Below are 18,713 nucleotides of genomic sequence, written 5' to 3' on the forward strand. Positions count from 1 at the left end.
CCGTGCAGAGCTCGAAGCGCCGGCGTCCGCAGGTGCACCAGCCCCTCTGCCTGGGTTCACAGACTCTCTGTGAAGTTCACCTCGAGGGATTAAAAATGAATGCATAAATAAACCTAAGTCCTTTCAAATCCTTTCCTTGGTCTCCTTTCCAGAACACCAAGACGCGAGCTAACTTTGGCTCCCGCCCATTTGCCTATGCTGAAGGGCAGGCCCACCGCAACGCTGCCGACCTGTGCACCGACCTGGCAGAGGAGATCAGCGCCAACTTCGAGGCCCTGCCCTTTGCCATGGCATCTGACAGTGACAACGATGCTGGCACCAGTATTGCGTCAGACCCGGGCACTCATGGGCCACCGTGCCGGATTGCTGCTGTGGCCACTGCTCAGCAACGTAAGCCACCTCCTCCCAAGGCCCCGCTGTTTCCTGGGAATGCGAATGCTGTTAATTCCATAAATCCATTTAACTTGGACTTACCCCAGTACCCAGTGGTAATGGGGTAACAGGCCCGGTGAAACAAAATGGGGAGCAGGAGGAAGCGTGGCAGGCTAGAAAGCGCGTCCCCCACATACAGGAAGCCTGCCCGCGACTCAGGGCCAGCAGAATATTGCCACATGGAAATGCAAGTCTGAAAGATTGTCTACTTTTATAAGACAACTAAGAGCCCCAGAATTTTACATAAAATCTCCTAATTTTAAATGTTAATCGTTTTTTAAACTTTTTAAAAACTGAAGCCATCAAAGAATAATAAAATATTAATTGTGGAATCTGGGTGATGGGTGTATAGATGTGCACTAAAAAACATTCCTGATAATTTGAAAAATTTTATAATAAGATTGAATAAAAGTGAGCTTCCCGAAATGAGATGTCTGCAGCCATATTTGGCCTTTGAGATACTGGTTTGAAAATCATTTTAAGAGTTTGTCTAATTCTTTATCATGATGAAGAACCTTCCAAAGTCTTCTCTGAGTTGAATGAATTATGCCCATAAAAACTAATTTAGGATTCCCAAATAGGAAATGATAGATGATTAGTTATTCCTTGATACTGAGCTTTAAAATTTCTCCAAGAACTAAGAGTCTTTCTATCACGCAAATTAGGAGAATCTGGTCTGTCCAAGGGTAAGAAGTTCATGTGCTCTTGCCTAGAATTCACTGTCATTGTGCTTTGTTACAGAATATGATAGTGACACTTCCTGTCATTATAAAGTAGAGCTCAGCTATGAGAATTTCATCACCTCTGGCCCAGACCCCCATCCGCCCCCCATTGCAGATGACGAAAGTGATGACGATGATGACGATGACATCCCGCAGGTAAGAGCCCCACTTAAGAGCGTTTGCTTAGCTCCCTGGTGACCAGGACAAGCCACGAGGAATATTTTGATCTGAGCGTGCAAGGCTAGAGTTGTTACGCTTTCAGTTATGTCATTGTGTTGGAACAGTGGCTCTGGGGTGTTCATTTTTCTAGACCACATATCAATAGCCGTATCTGTTTGGTTCCATTGCCCAGTAGCAATCCGGATGTTGGAGAAATGAAGTACTTTGACAGTAATTCAGCAGTAAAGTTGCGGATCATGTGAAGTGTTTATATAGCTTTAGAGGGAAAGGAAGAGCTTGCCCCAGGCCAGCTGTTGCCTCCCCTGGCTTCTGAGGGTGTAGTTACTTTGGTGGTCTGCACGGTGTGTTTCTGTCACTGGCATTTGAGGGTGGTGAAGACCTCAGGGTGAGAGCTGTAAGTCAGGGAAGGACTGATTCTTGCACAAGGCGTTCCTTCCCTGTTCACGTTTGCCTTCTCCTTCCAGGAGGACCACTACGCTCTGCTGGTGAAAGCATGGGAGACCAAGGTTTTTCCTACTATCCGAAGACGCTTCCGCAATGAAGCAGAGCGGAAATCGGGCCTGGACCAGATAAAGGGTGCTTTACAACTAGGTCTGGTGCTTTATGTTTTCCTAGGGAACTCACTTCATGACTTGAAGAGATGTGTTTAGATGAAACTCAGGATGTAAATCAGAAAAGAGGGGCTCATCTAAAGTTGGGCCAGACTTAACAATGTCTTCTACCTGGGCCTTTACTGAACTCTATGGTCTTTTGCTTTCTTTGCCAGGCTTTTCTTTGCTTGTCAGTTTGACTCAGTATTTTGGGTTGATGGGCTGCTGGAATGAAGCTGGCATGGTTATACTAGGAAGCTGGATGGCCTGATGGTTAATAGCTTGGGCTCTGAAGTCACACCTGTGCTGTTTACCAGATTTGTGACCTTGGGAGAGTTACTTAACCTTTCTAGACTTCCCTCACCTTTAAAATGGAATCAATAATGGTAACCACCTCATATGTATATGAAAAATTAACAAGTTAATACAGATAAAGCTTTTAAGAACAGCGTCTGGCATATGGTCAGCATTCAGTTAATGTAGTTCTAAATGTCACAGTAACAATGATGATGGTGAGATTTTTCTCCCACTGGGCACATAGAATAATGCAAAGTTTGATTGCAGACAGTGGATTGTTAGGGAGTCTTAAGTGCAGATAGCTGATTTCTGTTTTCAGGCTTCTCCTCATCTGTGAAACACCTGCTTTTTGAGATGCAGAGATGCCTTTTCCCAAGAGGCACAGCTGCCCTTCCAGTGGAGCATCAGTTGGGTTTTCTTTCATCATTGTGGCAGTCAGAGGTGGTGTAAGGAGATAGTATTTGCTCTTTCTCCTCTTAACTTTTGTCCTGACTGAGACTAGGAACAAATACGGAGAAGAACCACCAAAAGACCTTTATTTCTTGACCAACTGATATGCCGAATCCCTGATTCCAGTGATAGCTGAGTAATTCCTTTTTCTCAGATTGGTGTCAGGACTAATCTGTGTGTGTGTGTGTCTGTGTGTGTGTGCATGTATATATATATATTTTTTTTTTTTCTTTTATGCTTTCTGTCCCCAAAGCTAAGACCTATGACAGTGGAATGATCATGTTTATACTTAACCTGTGGGAAAAGCCACACATCCTATGACATGGTGTAATTGCTTTCTGCTCTTATCAGAGCCCTCTTTTAGCTGCTGACCCAAACCAGGACAGATAATTAATATTCTTCTTTTTTCTTCTGTCCTAAGGGTTTCAGGCAGCGGGAGCAACATTAGGAAGATCCTCGAGTGGGAGTCAGCTTGGGTGGTTGAGGGAACGGCAGCCAGGCCAAGCCAGTGTCTCTGAAGAGGAGAGGGTTGGGGGGTAGCAGCAGGAAGGAGATGAGAGGAAGCAGGGAGAAGTGGCAGCCTCGGCAAGGACTTTGGATTTTATTCTGTGTAAAATGGGGAGCCTTTGGGAGGTTTTAAACAAAGGAGCAACGTGATCTGCTGTAGTAGATCCTGCAGATAGAGAATTCGTTCCTCTCGTTCACTCTCAACATCTGAAAGAAAATGCCCTTTCAGACTTCAGAATAGACCTCATCTTGTTTTCAGATGACTCTCCCTTAATCAGTGTGATGCCTTGAAGCACCAGTGCGGGTCAGTGGCTTTCAGAGTTAGGAGGCTTTGTTTCAGTTGTATTTATTCAGTCAGCGGTTCATCCACTTACTTGTTCACACATGCAACACGTGCCTCCCAGGGTCAAGCCCTTTGCTAGGGATTAAGGACTGTCCTGCGAGCAAGACACAGATGCTTCCTTCTCCCAGAGCTCACATGCTAGTGGGAAATAGGTAATGAAATGACGCACTACGTTGTGGGAAGGGCTGTGCGGTTGGTCAGGAGACCAATGTGTGTATAACTGGGGTGCCCAGTCTAGCTTGGCCCCTCTCACAACATAGTATTGAAGCCGAGACCTGGGGCTAATTCAGCAAAAGCAGTGCTGCGTTTAGAAACAGGAGGCACTAGCTGTTGAGGGAGACTGGTACTTCTTACTGCTCCGGGAGAGTAGGAAAGGGGGAAAGAGTCTTTACAGTATAAGGATGGAAAGCTCTTGTATATGATCATGGGTTACTGTGCCTTTATTTTCACATAAGTTCTACTTAACTCAGGATGTCTCTTTCTTTTACCATTTGGTCCCAGAGCCATCCTGAATGTCTGTGGCCAAGTGTGCCTTCTCCTTCTCTGCTCGCAGTTTGGAGGAGGGAAAATGTGGACAGCACAGCAGGAAATTTGATTATCCAAAGGTGGCTGCCAGACCAGAGCCAGACCGATGACTCCTGGCCTCCTGAGTCACCCAGAAATACCTCTGGCCCCTGACACAGTTGCCAAGGCGTCTTCTCGGGACCCGTCCACGTGGCCATGGCAGATCATCTGAACTATGTTAAATTAAACATAAAACATTTACCTTTCAAATACAGGCTCCTTAAATGTAACCGGGGCAAAGGCTGAAAGGAGAACAGGGAGATGGCTCTGGTGCTCAAAGGACCACCTCTGTGAGGGTGGGTCAGCCTCCTGTTGTCAGGACCCCAAGAAGGGCAATGAAACCATCTCGGTGCTGTGCGTGCTTTAATTTCACATTCTCCCCATATTCCCAGATTCCTGCTTAGTAGACAGCAGAGTATTTTTTTCTCCTATCCCCATTCCTCTGGAAAATGTTGCAAAAGACTATTTTTCCATAATCTTCTGATATCAGGCCACAGTTCTTTTTTTTTTTTTTTCAATCTTTTGAAAACTTTTTATTATGTGAAATTTTTTTTGATTGCTCAATATTTTTATTAAAAAAAATTTTTTTTAACATCTTTATTGGAGTATAATTGCTTTACAATGGTGTGTTAGTTTCTGCTGTATAACAAAGTGAATCAGCTATACGTATACATATATCCCCATATCTCCTCCCTCTTGCGTTTCCCTCCCACCCTCCCTATCCCACCCCTCTAGGTGGTCACAAAGCACCAAGCTGATCTCCCTGTGCTATGTGGCTGCTTCCCACTAGCTATCTATTTTACATTTGGTAGTGTATATATGTCCATGCCACTCTCTCACTTCATCCCAGCTTACTCTTCCCCCTCCCGGTGTCCTCAAGTCCATTCTCTACGTCTGTGTCTTTATTCCTGTCCTGCCGCTAGCTTCTTCAGAACCTTTTTTTTTTTTTTTAGATTCCATATATATGTGTTAGCATACGGTATATGTTTTTCTCTTTCTGACTTCACTCTGTATGACGGACTCTAGGTCCATCCAGCTCACTATAAATAACTCAATTTCGTTTCTTTTTATGGCTGAGTAATATTCCATTGTATATATGTGCCACATCTTCTTTATCCATTCATCTGTTGATGGACACTTAGGTTGCTTCCATGTCCTGGCTAGGTTGCTTACATGACTCTTTTTGAATTATGGTTTTCTCAGGGTATATGCCCAGTAGTGGGATTGCTGGGTCGTATGGTAGTTCTATTTTTAGTTTTTTAAGAAACCTCCATACTGTTCTCCATAGTGGCTGTATCAATTTACATTCACACCAACAGTGCAAGAGGGTTCCCTTTTCTCCACACCCTCTCCAGCATTTATTGTTTCTAGATTTTTTGATGATGGCCATTCTGACTGGTGTAAGGTGATACCTCATTGTAGTTTTGATTTGCATTTCTCTAATGATTAGTGATGTTGAGCATTCTTTCATGTGTTTGTTGGCAATCTGTATATCGTCTTTGGAGAAATGTCTGTTTAGGTCTTCTGCCCATTTTTGGATTGCATTGTTTGTTTTTTTGATATGGAGCTGCATGAGCTGCTTGTAAATTTTGGAGATTAATCCTTTGTCAGTTGCTTCATTTGCAAATATTTTCTCCTATTCTGAGGGTTGTCTTTTAGTCTTGTTTATGATTTCCTTTGCTGTGCAAAAGCTATTAAGTTTCATTAGGTCCCATTTGTTTATTTTTGTTTTTATTTCCATTTCTCTAGGAGGTGGGTCAAAAAGGATCTTGCTGTGATTTATGTCATAGAGTGTCCTGCCTATGTTTTCCTCTAAGAGTTTGATAGTGTCTGGCCTTACATTTAGGTCTTTAATCCATTTTGAGTTTATTTTTGTGTATGGTGTTTGGGAGTGTTCTAATTTCATTCTTTTACATGTAGCTGTCCAGTTTTCCCAGCACCACTTATTGAAGAGGCTGTCTTTTCTCCATTGTATATTCTTGCCTCCTTTATCAAAAATAAGGTGACCATATGTGTGTGGGTTTATCTCTGGGCTTTCTATCCTGTTCCATTGATCTATATTTCTGTTTTTGTGTCAGTACCATATTGTCTTGATTACTGTAGCTTTGTAGTATAGTCTGAAGTCAGGGAGTCTGATTCCTCCAGCTCCGTTTTTCTTTCTCAAGATTGCTTTGGCTATTCGGAGTCTTTTGTGTTTCCATACAAACTGTGAAATTTTTTGTTCTAGTTCTGTGAAAAATGCCATTGATAGTTTGATAGGGATTGCATTGAATCTGTAGATTGCTTTGGGTAGTATAGTCATTTTCACAATGTTGATTCTTCCAATCCAAGAACATGGTATATCTCTCCATCCGTTGGTATCATCTTTAATTTCTTTCATCAGTGTCTTATAGTTTTCTGCATACAGGTCTTTTGTCTCCTTAGGTAGGTTTATTCCTAGGTATTTTATTCTTTTTGTTGCAGTGGTAAATGGGAGTGTTTCCTTAATTTCTCTTTCAGATTTTTCATCATTAGTGTATAGGAATGCAAGAGATTTCTGTGCCTTAATTTTGTATCCTGCTACTTTACTAAATTCATTGATTAGCTCTAGTAGTTTTCTGGTGGCATCTTTAGGATTGTCTATGTATAGTATCATGTCATCTGCAAACAGTGACAGCTTTACTTCTTCTTTTCCGATTTGGATTCCTTTTATTTCTTTTTCTTCTCTGATTGCTGTGGCTAAAACTTCCAAAACTATGTTGAATAATAGTGGTGAGAGTGGGCAACCTTGTCTTGTTCCTGATCTTAGTGGAAATGGTTTCAGTTTTTCACCATTGAGGACGATGTTGGCTGTGGGTTTGTCATGTATGGCCTTTATTATGTTGAGGTAAATTCCCTCTATGCCTACTTTCTGGAGGGTTTTTATCATAAATGGGTGTTAAATTTTGTTGAAAGCTTTCTCTGCATCTATTGAGATGATCATATGGTTTTTCTTCTTCAATTTGTTAATATGGTGTATCACATTGATTGATTTGCGTATACTGAAGAATCCTTGCATTCCTGGGATAAACCCCACTTGATCATGGTGTATGATCCTTTTAATGTGCTGTTGGATTCTGTCTGCTAGTATTTTGTTGAGGATTTTTGCATCTATGTTCATCAGTGATATTGGCCTGTAGTTTTCTTTCTTTGTGACATCTTTGTCTGGTTTTGGTATCAGGGTGATGGTGGCCTCGTAGAATGAGTTGGGGAGTGTTCCTCCCTTTGCAATATTTTGGAAGAGTTTGAGAAAGATAGGTGTTAGCTCTTCTCTAAATGTTTGATAGAATTCGCCTGTGAAGCCATCTGGTCCTGGGCTTTTGTTTGTTGGAAGATTTTTAATCACAGTCTCAATTTCAGTGCTTGTGATTGGTCTGTTTATATTTTCTCTTTAAAATACACACAATAGTAGAAGAAATTATGTAATGAATCTGCATTACCCATCACCCGACTTCAGGCAATTTTCAACGTATTGCCAAATTCATTTTACTGCACCTCATACCCTCTACCTTTTGCTGATTATTTTTTACAACTTTATTTAGATACAATTTGTATGCTATAAAATTCACTCATTTTAAGTGTGGAGTTCAATGAGTTATAGTAAATTAACAAGTCATGCATCATCACAGTACAGTTTTTGAGCATTTCCATCAGCCCAGCAAGCTTCTCCAGTGTCAGTTTGATGTCAGTACCTGCTCCTACCCCCAGTCCCAGTGCTTTTTCTGGATATTTCATATAAATTGTCCTATGATATGTAGTCTTTTGTGTCTGTCTTCTTTTACTTAGCGTATATTTCACTAATGCTGTATTATGTACCAATATTCTGTTCCTGTCTATTATTGTTATTATTATTTGGCCGAACTGCGCAGCTTATGGGATCTTAGTTCCCTAACCAGGGATCAAACCGAGGCCCCGGCAGTGAAAGCGCCAAGTCCTAACCCTTGGACAGCCAGGGAACTCCCCGTTCCTATCTATTATGAAGTAGTGTTGCTTCGTATGCATGAACCACATTTTGCCATCAGGCCACATTTCTTGTTATTCTCTCTGACACTTCTTTCTCTACGCATCCTCCTCTAAGGGCAGCTCCCTTCTTAACTGTGCTCAGAAAATTGCTATGCCTTTTCATTACAGCAAGGCCAGCAAAGAAAGGAGCAGTAGATGAGTGTGATAGAGATAAGCCCTGTTTAAAAGCAGATGCTGTCAACGGGTGTTTTTTACCCACAGCTTCTCAAGCGGTGTGTGGGGGGCAGCAGTGGCAGCCACCCCTCTGTCCTCCCCACAGTGCTATTTTCTTCAGGGCCTTGGACATTTATTTACTTGGTTTATTAATTAATTGTGGCTGTTGCTATTGAATATAATGATGTCTTCTCCCTCTGAGAAGGAAGGACAGAGCAAATTCCAGTACTGGATAGAAGAAGTTGATGAAGCTCTGTGTCTCTCTTAAATAAGCAACATGTGTTCATTGTAACAACAATCAAACACAGTACAAAAATGCATAAACTAAGAAAAAAAACACTACCCTCACTTTCTTCTTCCTCTCTAGTTGTCCTATAGTTTGTTCTCTTGACTTAACCGAAATGAAATGACTACATAATAACGTACCATCGTTTTTAACCGTTCTCTATCAATGAATACTTTCATTATTTCCGTTTTTTGTTGCTGTTATATTTCCCAGCAGTGCTGCAGGGACTGTTCTTATACCTTTACACAGTCGTGCTTGTATTTCTGTGGGAGAGATTTGAGAGATGCCTAGAAGTAGGGCATTGAGTATTTTAAACTTGACTGACACTGCATAATTACCATTCCCAAAAGGCTACATACTCCCACAAATTCCCCTTATCTCTTCATTTTAGGTATGGGTCAGTGTCATGATTGGACTGAAGATTGTGTGCTCTTCGGAGAGTTACCAGTTCTGTTATATTTTTTAGGCATGGTGGATATTGCCCGGCAGACGGTTGAATTCCTCTACGAGGAGAATGGTGGCATCCCAAGAGACCTTTATCTCCCCACCATCGAAGACATTAAGGACGAAGCAAACAAGTTCACAATTGATAAAGTTCGAAAAGGTTTTGCTTCCCCCGCTTCCTTCACCTATGAAACGTCCTCTGAAATGAGAAATTGCGTTTTCCCAAGCATGAGTTTGAGCCAGGCAGCTGCTGGCTCTTCTAGGGTGACTCTCCTCACTCTGGGTGATGTGAGCTCTTCCAGGCTCTCCCATGTGAGGCCCTAGGCTTCCTGGTGGGGCACAAGTAGAAGCTGTCTGGCCTCTGGGGGCCTCTTCCGCATTCCCAGAACCACTCACATGAGCAGGGTGAGATAAGGCACTTGAGAAGTGGAGCGTGGGTGGAGGATTGCAGATAGGCCTCTCGGGCTTAGGCCTGGCTGCCCAGCTAATAAACCATGAATATGTGGTTGTACTGTGCTTTTTAGAATTTTATACAATGTATTTATTCATTTGATTAAAAATCTATTGCATATCTTGAGGAAATGAAAACATAGAAAAGCACAAAAAGGAAATAAAACAACTCATTATTAGACCTTCACAAACATCATGGGCAGGGGCAGGCATATATATTTTCTTTTTTTTTTTTTTTAATGAAGCTCTCTAGGAGTTAAGCCAGCATTTTATTTATTTATTTATTTTTGGCTGTGTTGGGTCTTCGTTTCTGTGCGAGGGCTTTCTCCAGTTGCGGCAAGTGGGGCCACTCTTCATCATGGTGTGCGGGCCTTTCACCGTCGCGGCCTCTCTTGTTGCGGGGCACAGGCTCCAGACACACAGGCTCAGTAGTTGTGGCTCACGGGCCTAGTTGCTCCGCGGCATATGGGATCCTCCCAGACCAGGACGTGAACCCGCGTCCCCTGCATTGGCAGGCAGACTCTCAACCACTGCACCACCAGGGAAGCCCCTAGTTTTCTTTTTTAATTCCTCTTTTTTTGAGAGAGAGAATTCACATACCATAAAATTCACCCTTTTAAAGTATACATTTCAGCGGTTTTCATATATTCACAAAGTTGTGCAACCACCAAACCATTGCCTCTAATTCCAGAACATTTTCATCCCCCAAAAGGAATTCTGTACCCTCCCCACTCCCCATTCCTCCTTCCTACTAGCCCCTGGCAACCATTGATCTACTTTCTGCCTCTATAGATTTGCCTAGTCTGGATGTTTCGTAAAAATGGACTCATGCAGCATGCAGTCTTTTGTGTCTGGCCTCCTTCACGTGGCATAATTTTTCAAGATTCATCCCTGTTGTAGCTCATATTGTTACTTCCTTTTTATGGCAAAAATAATATTCCATTGTATGGATAGTACCCCATTTTGTTTATCCATTTGTCAATTGATGGACACTTGGGTTCCTTCTACCTTTTGGCTATTATGAATCATGCTGCTATGAACATTTGTGTACAGGTTTTTGTGTGGACATGTTTCCATTCCTCTTGGGTACATATGTAGGAGTGGAATTGCTGGGTCATATGGTAACTTTATGTCTCACTTTTTGAGGAACTGCCAGGTGGTTTTCCAAAGTGCCCCATTTTACATTCCCGTCAGCACATATGAGGGTTCCAATTTCTCTACATCCTGGCCAGCACTTACTATTGCCTGTTTTTTGATTATAGCCATCCTAATGGATGTGAAGTGGTATCTCATTGTGGCTTTGACTTGCATTTCTCTAATAACTAATGATGTTGAACAACTTTTCATGCATATCTTTTCTCTTTAGAAAAATGTTTATTCACATTTTCTGCCCATTTTTTAATAGGCTTGTCTTTTTATTGTTGAATTGCCCGAGTTCTTACAATACTTTGTTTTATTATCTTCCGGACTGAGCTGTGTTCCTTTTGGGTTATAACTAAACTGAGGGTATTGGTAAATGCCGTAGAGTTATTTTAGACCCTAAAATATAGGGTCCCAAAATAATAATGGTACTTGCTCCTGAAAAAACTTCTCCCTCTACCCTCCTCAGGTCTCACGGTAGTAACCCGCTCTCCAGACAGCAATAACGTAGCCAGCAGTACTGTTGGAACTGCCCTGCCAAAATTTGCCATCCGAGGGATGCTGAAAACCTTTGGGCTTCATGGAGTTGTCTTAGATGTTGATTCAGTGAGTGAACAGTCTTTTATATACACTGAGACTTTCATGCCCAGACTCCAAATACCTTAAAAAGTGATTATACAGGTAGATTATTCTTCAAATTAGGGATAAAGAAACCAGGCTGAGTGCTGTCATGCCAGATGAGTTGCCTGAGATTTTCTCATGGGCCCAGATCAGCGCTGATTGTAGAACATAAGCTCTTAACTCTCAGTGCTGTCAGCGCCTTCAGACCATGCTGCCACTGCCGTTTTTTTCCGTCAACCATGTTCAGACTGCCCCTACCGTATATCTTCCAAGTTCCAAGGGAAATTTCTCCTGTTGGCCTTGATGAATGGATGATCTGTCATTGTCATGATTGTTATACAGACTCAAAGAAATAGTTTTGTGATTTTGATCATGTCATCTTACTGGTTCTCGCAGCCTCAGTTTCCCCGTCTGTAAAATGACTGTATTAAACTAGATCAGTTGTTTTCTTCTCAGCTTTGCAGAGCCCTCTCATGGGGCTCAGCAAGGATTAAGGTGGGGTGGGGTGGCAGGGGGGAAGGAATAGAAGAGAGTAAGGGCCAAGCCTAAGCTTTCTTTTGGAAACAGAGGCCTTGAAGGCTGTGACTACATGATCCTTAGGTTACATATACATGCTTGCATTTCTGTTTCCCGTGCAGGAAAAACTGATGAAATAATACACAGATCAAGCCTAAGAGTCTCAGATATAGAAGTATCTATCGCCACATAAATAAGCTTTGGTATCTGTCTGTCTACGGATACAGATAATGTTAGGTATCACTAATACTTTGAAATTGAAAATTTAACATCTTCAACTGACTCCATTTTACCAGAGTATAATTTAAATCATTACATTTTTAAGAGAGGCTGTTGGCTGGTGATTTACTAAGGTGAACTTTCAAGTAGAAAATTCCATTAGTAATATTGTTAATTTCCCACTGCCTTCTGAGACAAGCTCTGATTCTGGTTATCAGAAAGTATGTAACTGACAGTATTTTTCAGCAATGGAAATGTGTGAAAGGAAAACTAGAAAAATAGAAATTTTGTTAAAGTAATAATTCTGTTATGTCTCAAGTGGTTTGATTCCCTTTGTTTTAATAGTAGTCCCTAAATAAAGATTACATTGCTATTTGAATCCAGAATGCATATTCATGAGCTTACATTTTTATTTTCCTAGCAATAAAATAGAGCTATCAGACAGATTCCCTGCTTTTACAAAATTATTAACATAAAAACAATGAACATAAATTTTACCTGGCAACAATGCATGTTGAACTGTTACTGAAATATAGCACTCTTCTCTTTAAATTTCTAACTCATGATTACATTGAAGTTCTTTAATTTATTGTACCAATTCAAATTTTCCAACTGGTATGAAAAAACCAAATACACTATCCAGATATCTTTGAACTTTTAGCCTCAATCAGTGACATGAAACTAGTATTTACTGCTATAAAAGTTGGGTCTTACATGTATACATATGTATTTTAAAACTTGGGGAAAAAAGTCAGTGCTCAAAGAACAAATAGACATTTCCTTTTTCTATTGTAGGTAAATGAATTGGTGCAGGTAGAAACGTACCTCCGAAGCGAAGGTGTGCTGGTCCGATACTGGTATCCTATTGATATGTTGGAAAGGCCCCCAGCAGGCTACCGAAGGACTGCCACCAATGGGCTGGTCACTCTGGACAATACCAACCTTCAAATTCACAGGTAAGGGAATGCCCTGGCAGTCCAGTGGTTAGGACTCCGAGTTCTCGCTGCCGAGGGCCTGGGTTCAGTCCCTGGTTGGGGAACTAAAATCCCACAGGCCACGTGGCATGGCCAGAAATTTTTAAAAAATAAATTCACAGGTAAAATTGAGCCCTTCTTTCTAGCGGGTCACAGAAATCCACTTACTCTGTTTTATCACATGTGCCATTCATCGTTGACAAAGAAGGCTTTTCTTTCAAAGCTAAGAGAGAGACAGAGGCAGCTAGTAAAGATAACAGCGAATTGCAAGAGTTAGGAAGAAAAGTTGCAGGATCCAATATCACCTGACCTATGCCATGGATACTCTGCCGTAAGTTGGGGGTATTGAGGGGTGTCTGGAGATTTGAAGAGCGTGGAAAAGTTCTAAAGTGTAAACCAAGTCAAGAAGAGACAACTAAGAGGAGTCCAGGCACTGTGTGAGCAGCCAGCTCATTTCTGTTAAACTAACAAGGTATTCCTTGAGTGCTCCTTTGTGCCCAGCACTTTGCGGGGGTCTCTGAGGGGACCGGTGCCTGCCCTCTGTGGGTTGAATCCTAAAGATCTGGCAAAATTCCTTCACATGCACCTGTAAATTCCTTCTTTCAGTCATAAAAATTCTTGCAACAGTTCAGAAGAAAATATAATGATAAATGGAGCTCTCTGATAAAACTTCCCCATAAACTATTTTTCATACTGTTCACCCAATAGCATTGTAACTTCTCATTATATTGTCAATTATGAAGCAACTTGAGTGTATCTCCAACTTAGACCTCTCCCTGGAACACCAGATGGACGTATCCAACTGCCTCCTTGCCATCTCCACTCAGATATTTCATTGCCCCATTTGGGTGGTCTTAAGTTCAACTTGACAATCAAATTCACAAGACCCAAATAGGCTATACTTGGCACTAGCTTCACCTAGAAAGATCCAGGATGGGAAGCATGGCGTGCCACAGGGAAGTGTCGTGCATACATTTCAGCAGGAGTCGTAGTCATCCACACAGAAGTTCAACGGCTATTCTCTGACCCCACCCACCCACCCAGTGACAACCCAGGTGTGAGGGGTAGACTCCACATCGCCGTGTTCGCATGATGGCTGAGCAGCCCCACGTCCCAAATAGAAGCCGGTATCTTGTAACAACTCCACAGGCATAGCTTCTAGGGATTTCGGCAAGAGGCATGCCCAGTTCGTAAGAGTCACCATTTTCTGGAAAGCCCGAAACTGTAGCTTCCCACCAAGAGCACTCTTTCTTCAGTCCTCCCAGTGCAGCTTGCCAATCGGGGGTTGTTTTGACCATAAGCAACATGCCTGGTAATATTGCTGATATTCGGGAGTTCCCTGGTGACCTAGCGGTTAGGATTCCCAGCTTTCACTGCCATGGCCCAGGTTCAGTCCCTGGTCAGGGAATTGAGATCCTGTAAGCCGCACAGTGCGGCCAAAAAAAAAAAAATACACACACACACACACACACACATATATATGGCTAATACTACTTTTGTCAGGTTTTTAGAACTGAGCTAAAAACAAGTTAGCCGAAGTCAGTTCTTGCGTGGACAAGGCTCTGGTTTTGTTGACCCTTTACTCACAGATAATCTAATAGGTGCCTAAAATGTCTCATGTGAGGTGGAATTCGGGCCTTCTCCTCCACCGGTCTTTCCACATCTGTGAGGGGTGCCCAAGTCACCCTTTGTCCTCACTGCCTCACGTAACCAATCGGCAGGTCCCATTGACTTTTCCTCCAAAGTACATCCCAGGCTGCTTCTCTCCATCTCCCCTTCCACCACACTGGTCTAGGCCTCAGCTCTCCCTTCTCCCCACAGCAGCCGAGTGATCTTTTAGAAACACAGATCAGATCATTCATCTCTCTCCTCTAATTCAAACCTTCCCATGGCGTTCCACTTCCCATGGAGTGGAATTCAAACCCTTAACCTGGCTCACGAAACCCTCCCCAAGCCTCAGAGTCTGTCTGCTTCTCCCTGCGTACTCTCCTTCTGCAGTTTCTCTCACACACCAAGCTTGTTTCCTCCTCGGTGTCTCTGTGTATGCTGTTCCCTCTGCCTGCAATGCTTTGCCCAGAACTTTGCATGGCTGTCTCATTCTTTTTTTTTTTTTTTTTTTTGAGAATGATGTTTGCTGTGGGTTTGTCATATATGGCCTTTATTATGTTGAGGTAGGTTCCCTCTACGCCCACTTTCTGGAGAGTTTTTATCATAAATGGGTGTTGAATTTTGTCAAAAGCTTTTTCTGCATCTATTGAGATGATCATATGGTTTTTATTCTTCAATTTGTTGATATGGTGTATCACATTGATTGATTTGCGTATATTGAAGAATCCTTGCATCCCTGGGATAAATCCCACTTGATCGTGGTGTATGATCCTTTTAATGTGTTGTTGGATTCTGTTTGCTAGTATTTTGTTGAGGATTTTTGCATCTATATTCATCAGTGATATTGGTCTGTAATTTTCTTTTTTTGTAGTGTCTTTGTCCGGTTTTGGTATCAGGGTGATGGTGGCCTCATAGAATGAGTTTGGGAGTGTTCCTTCCTCTGCAATTTTTTGGAAGAGTTTGAGAAGGATAGGTGTTAGCTCTTCTCTAAATGTTTGATAGAATTCACCTGTGAAGCCATCTGGTCCTGGACTTTTGTTTGTTGGAAGATTTTTAATCACAGTTTCAATTTCATTACTTGTGATTGGTCTGTTCATATTTTCTGTTTCTTCCTGGTTCAGTCTTGGAAGGTTATACCTTTCTAAAAATTTGTCCATTTCTTCCAGGTTGTCCATTTTATTGGCATAAAGTTGCTTGTAGTAGTCTCTTAGGATGCTTTGTATTTCTGCGGTGTCTGTTGTAACTTCTCCTTTTTCATTTCTGATTTTATTGATTTGAGTCCTCTCCCTCTTTTTCTTGGTGAGCCTGGCTAATGGCTTATCAATTTTGTTTATCTTCTCAAAGAACCAACTTTTAGTTTTATTGATCTTTGCTATTGTTTATCTTTGTTTCTATTTCATTTATTTCTGCTCTGATCTTTATGATTTCTTTCCTTCTGCTAACTTTGGGTTTTGTTTGTTCTTCTTTCTCTAGTTTCTTTAGGTGTAAGGTTAGATTGTTTACTTGAGATTTTTCTTGTTTCTTTCGGTAGGCTTGTAGAGCTATAAACTTCCCTCTTAGAACTGCTTTCGCTGCATCCCATAGGTTTTGGGTCATCGTGTTTTCATTGTCATTTGTCTCTAGGTATTTTTTTATTTCCTCTTTGATTTCTTCAGTGATCTCTTGGTTATTTAGTAACGTATTGTTAAGCCTCCATGTGTTTGTCTTTTTTACGTTTTTTGCCCTGTAATTCATTTCTAATCTCATAGCGTTGTGGTCAGAAAAGATGCTTGATATGATTTCAATTTTCTTAAATTTACTGAGGCTTGATTTGTGACCCAAGATGTGATCTATCCTGGAGAATGTTCCGTGCGCACTTGAGAAGAACGTGTAATCTGCTGTTTTTGGATGGAATGTCCTATATATATCAATTAAATCTATCTGGTCTATTGTGTCATTTAAAGCTTCTGTTTCCTTATTTATTTTCATTTTGGATGATCTGTCCATTGGTGTAAGTGAGGTGTTAAAGTCCCCCACTATGATTGTGTTACTGTCAATTTCCTCTTTTATAGCTGTTAGCAGTTGCCTTATGTATTGAGGTGCTCCTATGTTGGGTGCATATATATTTATAATTGTTATATCTTCTTCTTGGATTGATCCCTTGATCATTATGTAGTGTCCTTCCTTGTCTCTTGCAACATTCTTTATTTTAAAGTCTATTTTATCTGATATGAGTATAGCTACTCCAGCTTTCTTTTGATTTCCATTTGCATGGAATATCTTTTTCCATCCCCTCACTTTCAGTCTGTATGTGTCCCTAGGTCTAAAGTGGGTCTCTTGTAGACAGCATATATATGGGTCTTGTTTTTGTATCCATTCCGCCAGTCTATGTCTTTTGGTTGGGGCATTTAATCCACTCACCTTTAAGGTAATTATCGATATGTATGTTTCTATGACCATTTTCTTAATTGTTTTGGGTTTGTTTTTGTAGGTCCTTTTCTTCTCTTGTGTTTCCCACTTAGAGAAGTTCCTTTAGCATTTGTTGTAGAGCTGGTTTGGTGGTGCTGAATTCTCTTAGCTTTTGCTTGTCTGTAAAGCTTTTGATTTCTCCATCAAATCTAAATGAGATCCTTGCCGGGTAGAGTAATCTTGGTTGTAGGTTCTTCCCTTTCATCACTTTAAGTATATCATGCCACTCCCTTCTGGCTTGTAGAGTTTCTGCTGAGAAATCAGCTGTTAACCTTATGGGAGTTCCCTTGTATGTTATTTGTCGTTTTTCCCTTGCTGCTTTCAGTAATTTTTCTTTGTCTTTAATTTTTGCCAATTTGATTACTATGTGTCTCGGCATGTTTCTCCTTGGGTTTATCCTGTATGGGACTCTCTGTGCTTCCTGGACTTGGGTGGCTATTTCCTTTCCCATGTTAGGGAAGTTTTCGACTATAATCTCTTCAAATATTTTCTCTGGTCCTTTCTCTCTCTCTTCACCTTCTGGGACCCCTATAATGCGAAGGTTGTTGCGTTTAATGTTGTCCCAGAGGTCTCTTAGGCTGTCTTCATTTCTTTTCATTCTTTTTTCTTTAGTCTGTTCCGCAGCAGTGAATTCCACCATTCTGTCTTCCAGGTCACTTATCCGTTCTTCTGCCTCAGTTATCCTGCTATTGATTCCTTCTAGTGTAGTTTTCATTTCAGTTATTGTATTGGTCATCTCTGTTTGTTTGTTCTTTAATTCTTCTAGGTCTTTGTTAATCATTTCTTGCATCTTCTCAATCTTTGCCTCCATTCTTATTCCGAGGTCCTGGATCATCTTCACTATCATTATTCTGAATTCTTTTTCTGGAAGGTTGCCTATCTCCACTTCATTTAGTTGTTTTTCTGGGGTTTTTTCTTGTTCCTTCATCTGGTGCATAGCCCTCTGCCTTTTCATCTTGTCTATCTTTCTGTAACTGTGGTTTTTGGTCCACAGGCTTCAGGATTGTAGTTCTTCTTGCTTCTGCTGTCTGCCCTCTGGTGGATTGGCTATCTCATTCTTGTCATTCAGATCGCAATGAATATGTCACCTTTCCAAAAAAGCCTTGCCTCACCATCTAAAGTAAGCCCACAGGAGCACGTTGTTTTAACACTGTATTTTATCAATACTTCCCTTCCAGGACCTGATATTTTTGCTTCTTTTTAAAAAAAAAAAAACTTGTTTATTGTGTGTCTCCTCCCTCTAGAACATAAGCTTCCTAAAAGCAGAGACCTTGTCTGATTCTTTGCTAGAGCCCCCAGTGCTTAATCTGGGCCCTGGCTCACTCTGTAGACTCCAAATATTTGTTGAAGAGGATCCCCAAACATATATGCTTGAATATCAATATGGTACTCTTAAAGTTTTTAAAAACTTCTTTAATAAGACTTTCAGTCATATTTTTGGCAAATTTCTCTGATAGATGAAACCTATTGACTGTTGACTAGCAACTTAGAGAAAAGGCAAGAAAGTGCTTTGCAAGGTTACAGTCAGACTACAGATGTAGGACATTTACAGTCAGTATTAATGTGGTGATCTCAGTATTGGGAGAAATATGAAACATGCCATAGATTTGTTTGATCAATACAGTGACGGAATTTCTGGTCATAGTATGGGTTTTCATCAGAGGTATACTCTGCCTAAAGCACTCACGTGGGTTTGAGAGAGGACTTTAGAGAATGAAGAGGCAGGGG

General features: G+C 41.3%; 1 protein-coding gene across 5 annotated transcripts in view; it reads left to right on the forward strand.

The window, feature by feature from the left end:
• The window catches only part of HECTD4 (HECT domain E3 ubiquitin protein ligase 4), a 196,340-nt gene that overhangs the window by 144,998 nt on the left and 32,629 nt on the right, over positions 1 to 18,713 (forward strand). For all 5 annotated transcript variants that reach the window (XM_059895298.1, XM_059895299.1, XM_059895301.1 and 2 more), the window contains exons 50-55: positions 153 to 390; positions 1,174 to 1,310; positions 1,799 to 1,925; positions 9,032 to 9,169; positions 11,069 to 11,205; positions 12,751 to 12,911. In XM_059895298.1, coding sequence (XP_059751281.1) covers positions 153 to 390; positions 1,174 to 1,310; positions 1,799 to 1,925; positions 9,032 to 9,169; positions 11,069 to 11,205; positions 12,751 to 12,911 — 938 coding nt within the window. The remainder of the gene's footprint in view (positions 1 to 152; positions 391 to 1,173; positions 1,311 to 1,798; positions 1,926 to 9,031; positions 9,170 to 11,068; positions 11,206 to 12,750; positions 12,912 to 18,713) is intronic.

Source organism: Balaenoptera ricei, chromosome 14 (assembly GCF_028023285.1).
Source record: "Balaenoptera ricei isolate mBalRic1 chromosome 14, mBalRic1.hap2, whole genome shotgun sequence".
Classification (NCBI taxonomy): domain Eukaryota; kingdom Metazoa; phylum Chordata; class Mammalia; order Artiodactyla; family Balaenopteridae; genus Balaenoptera; species Balaenoptera ricei.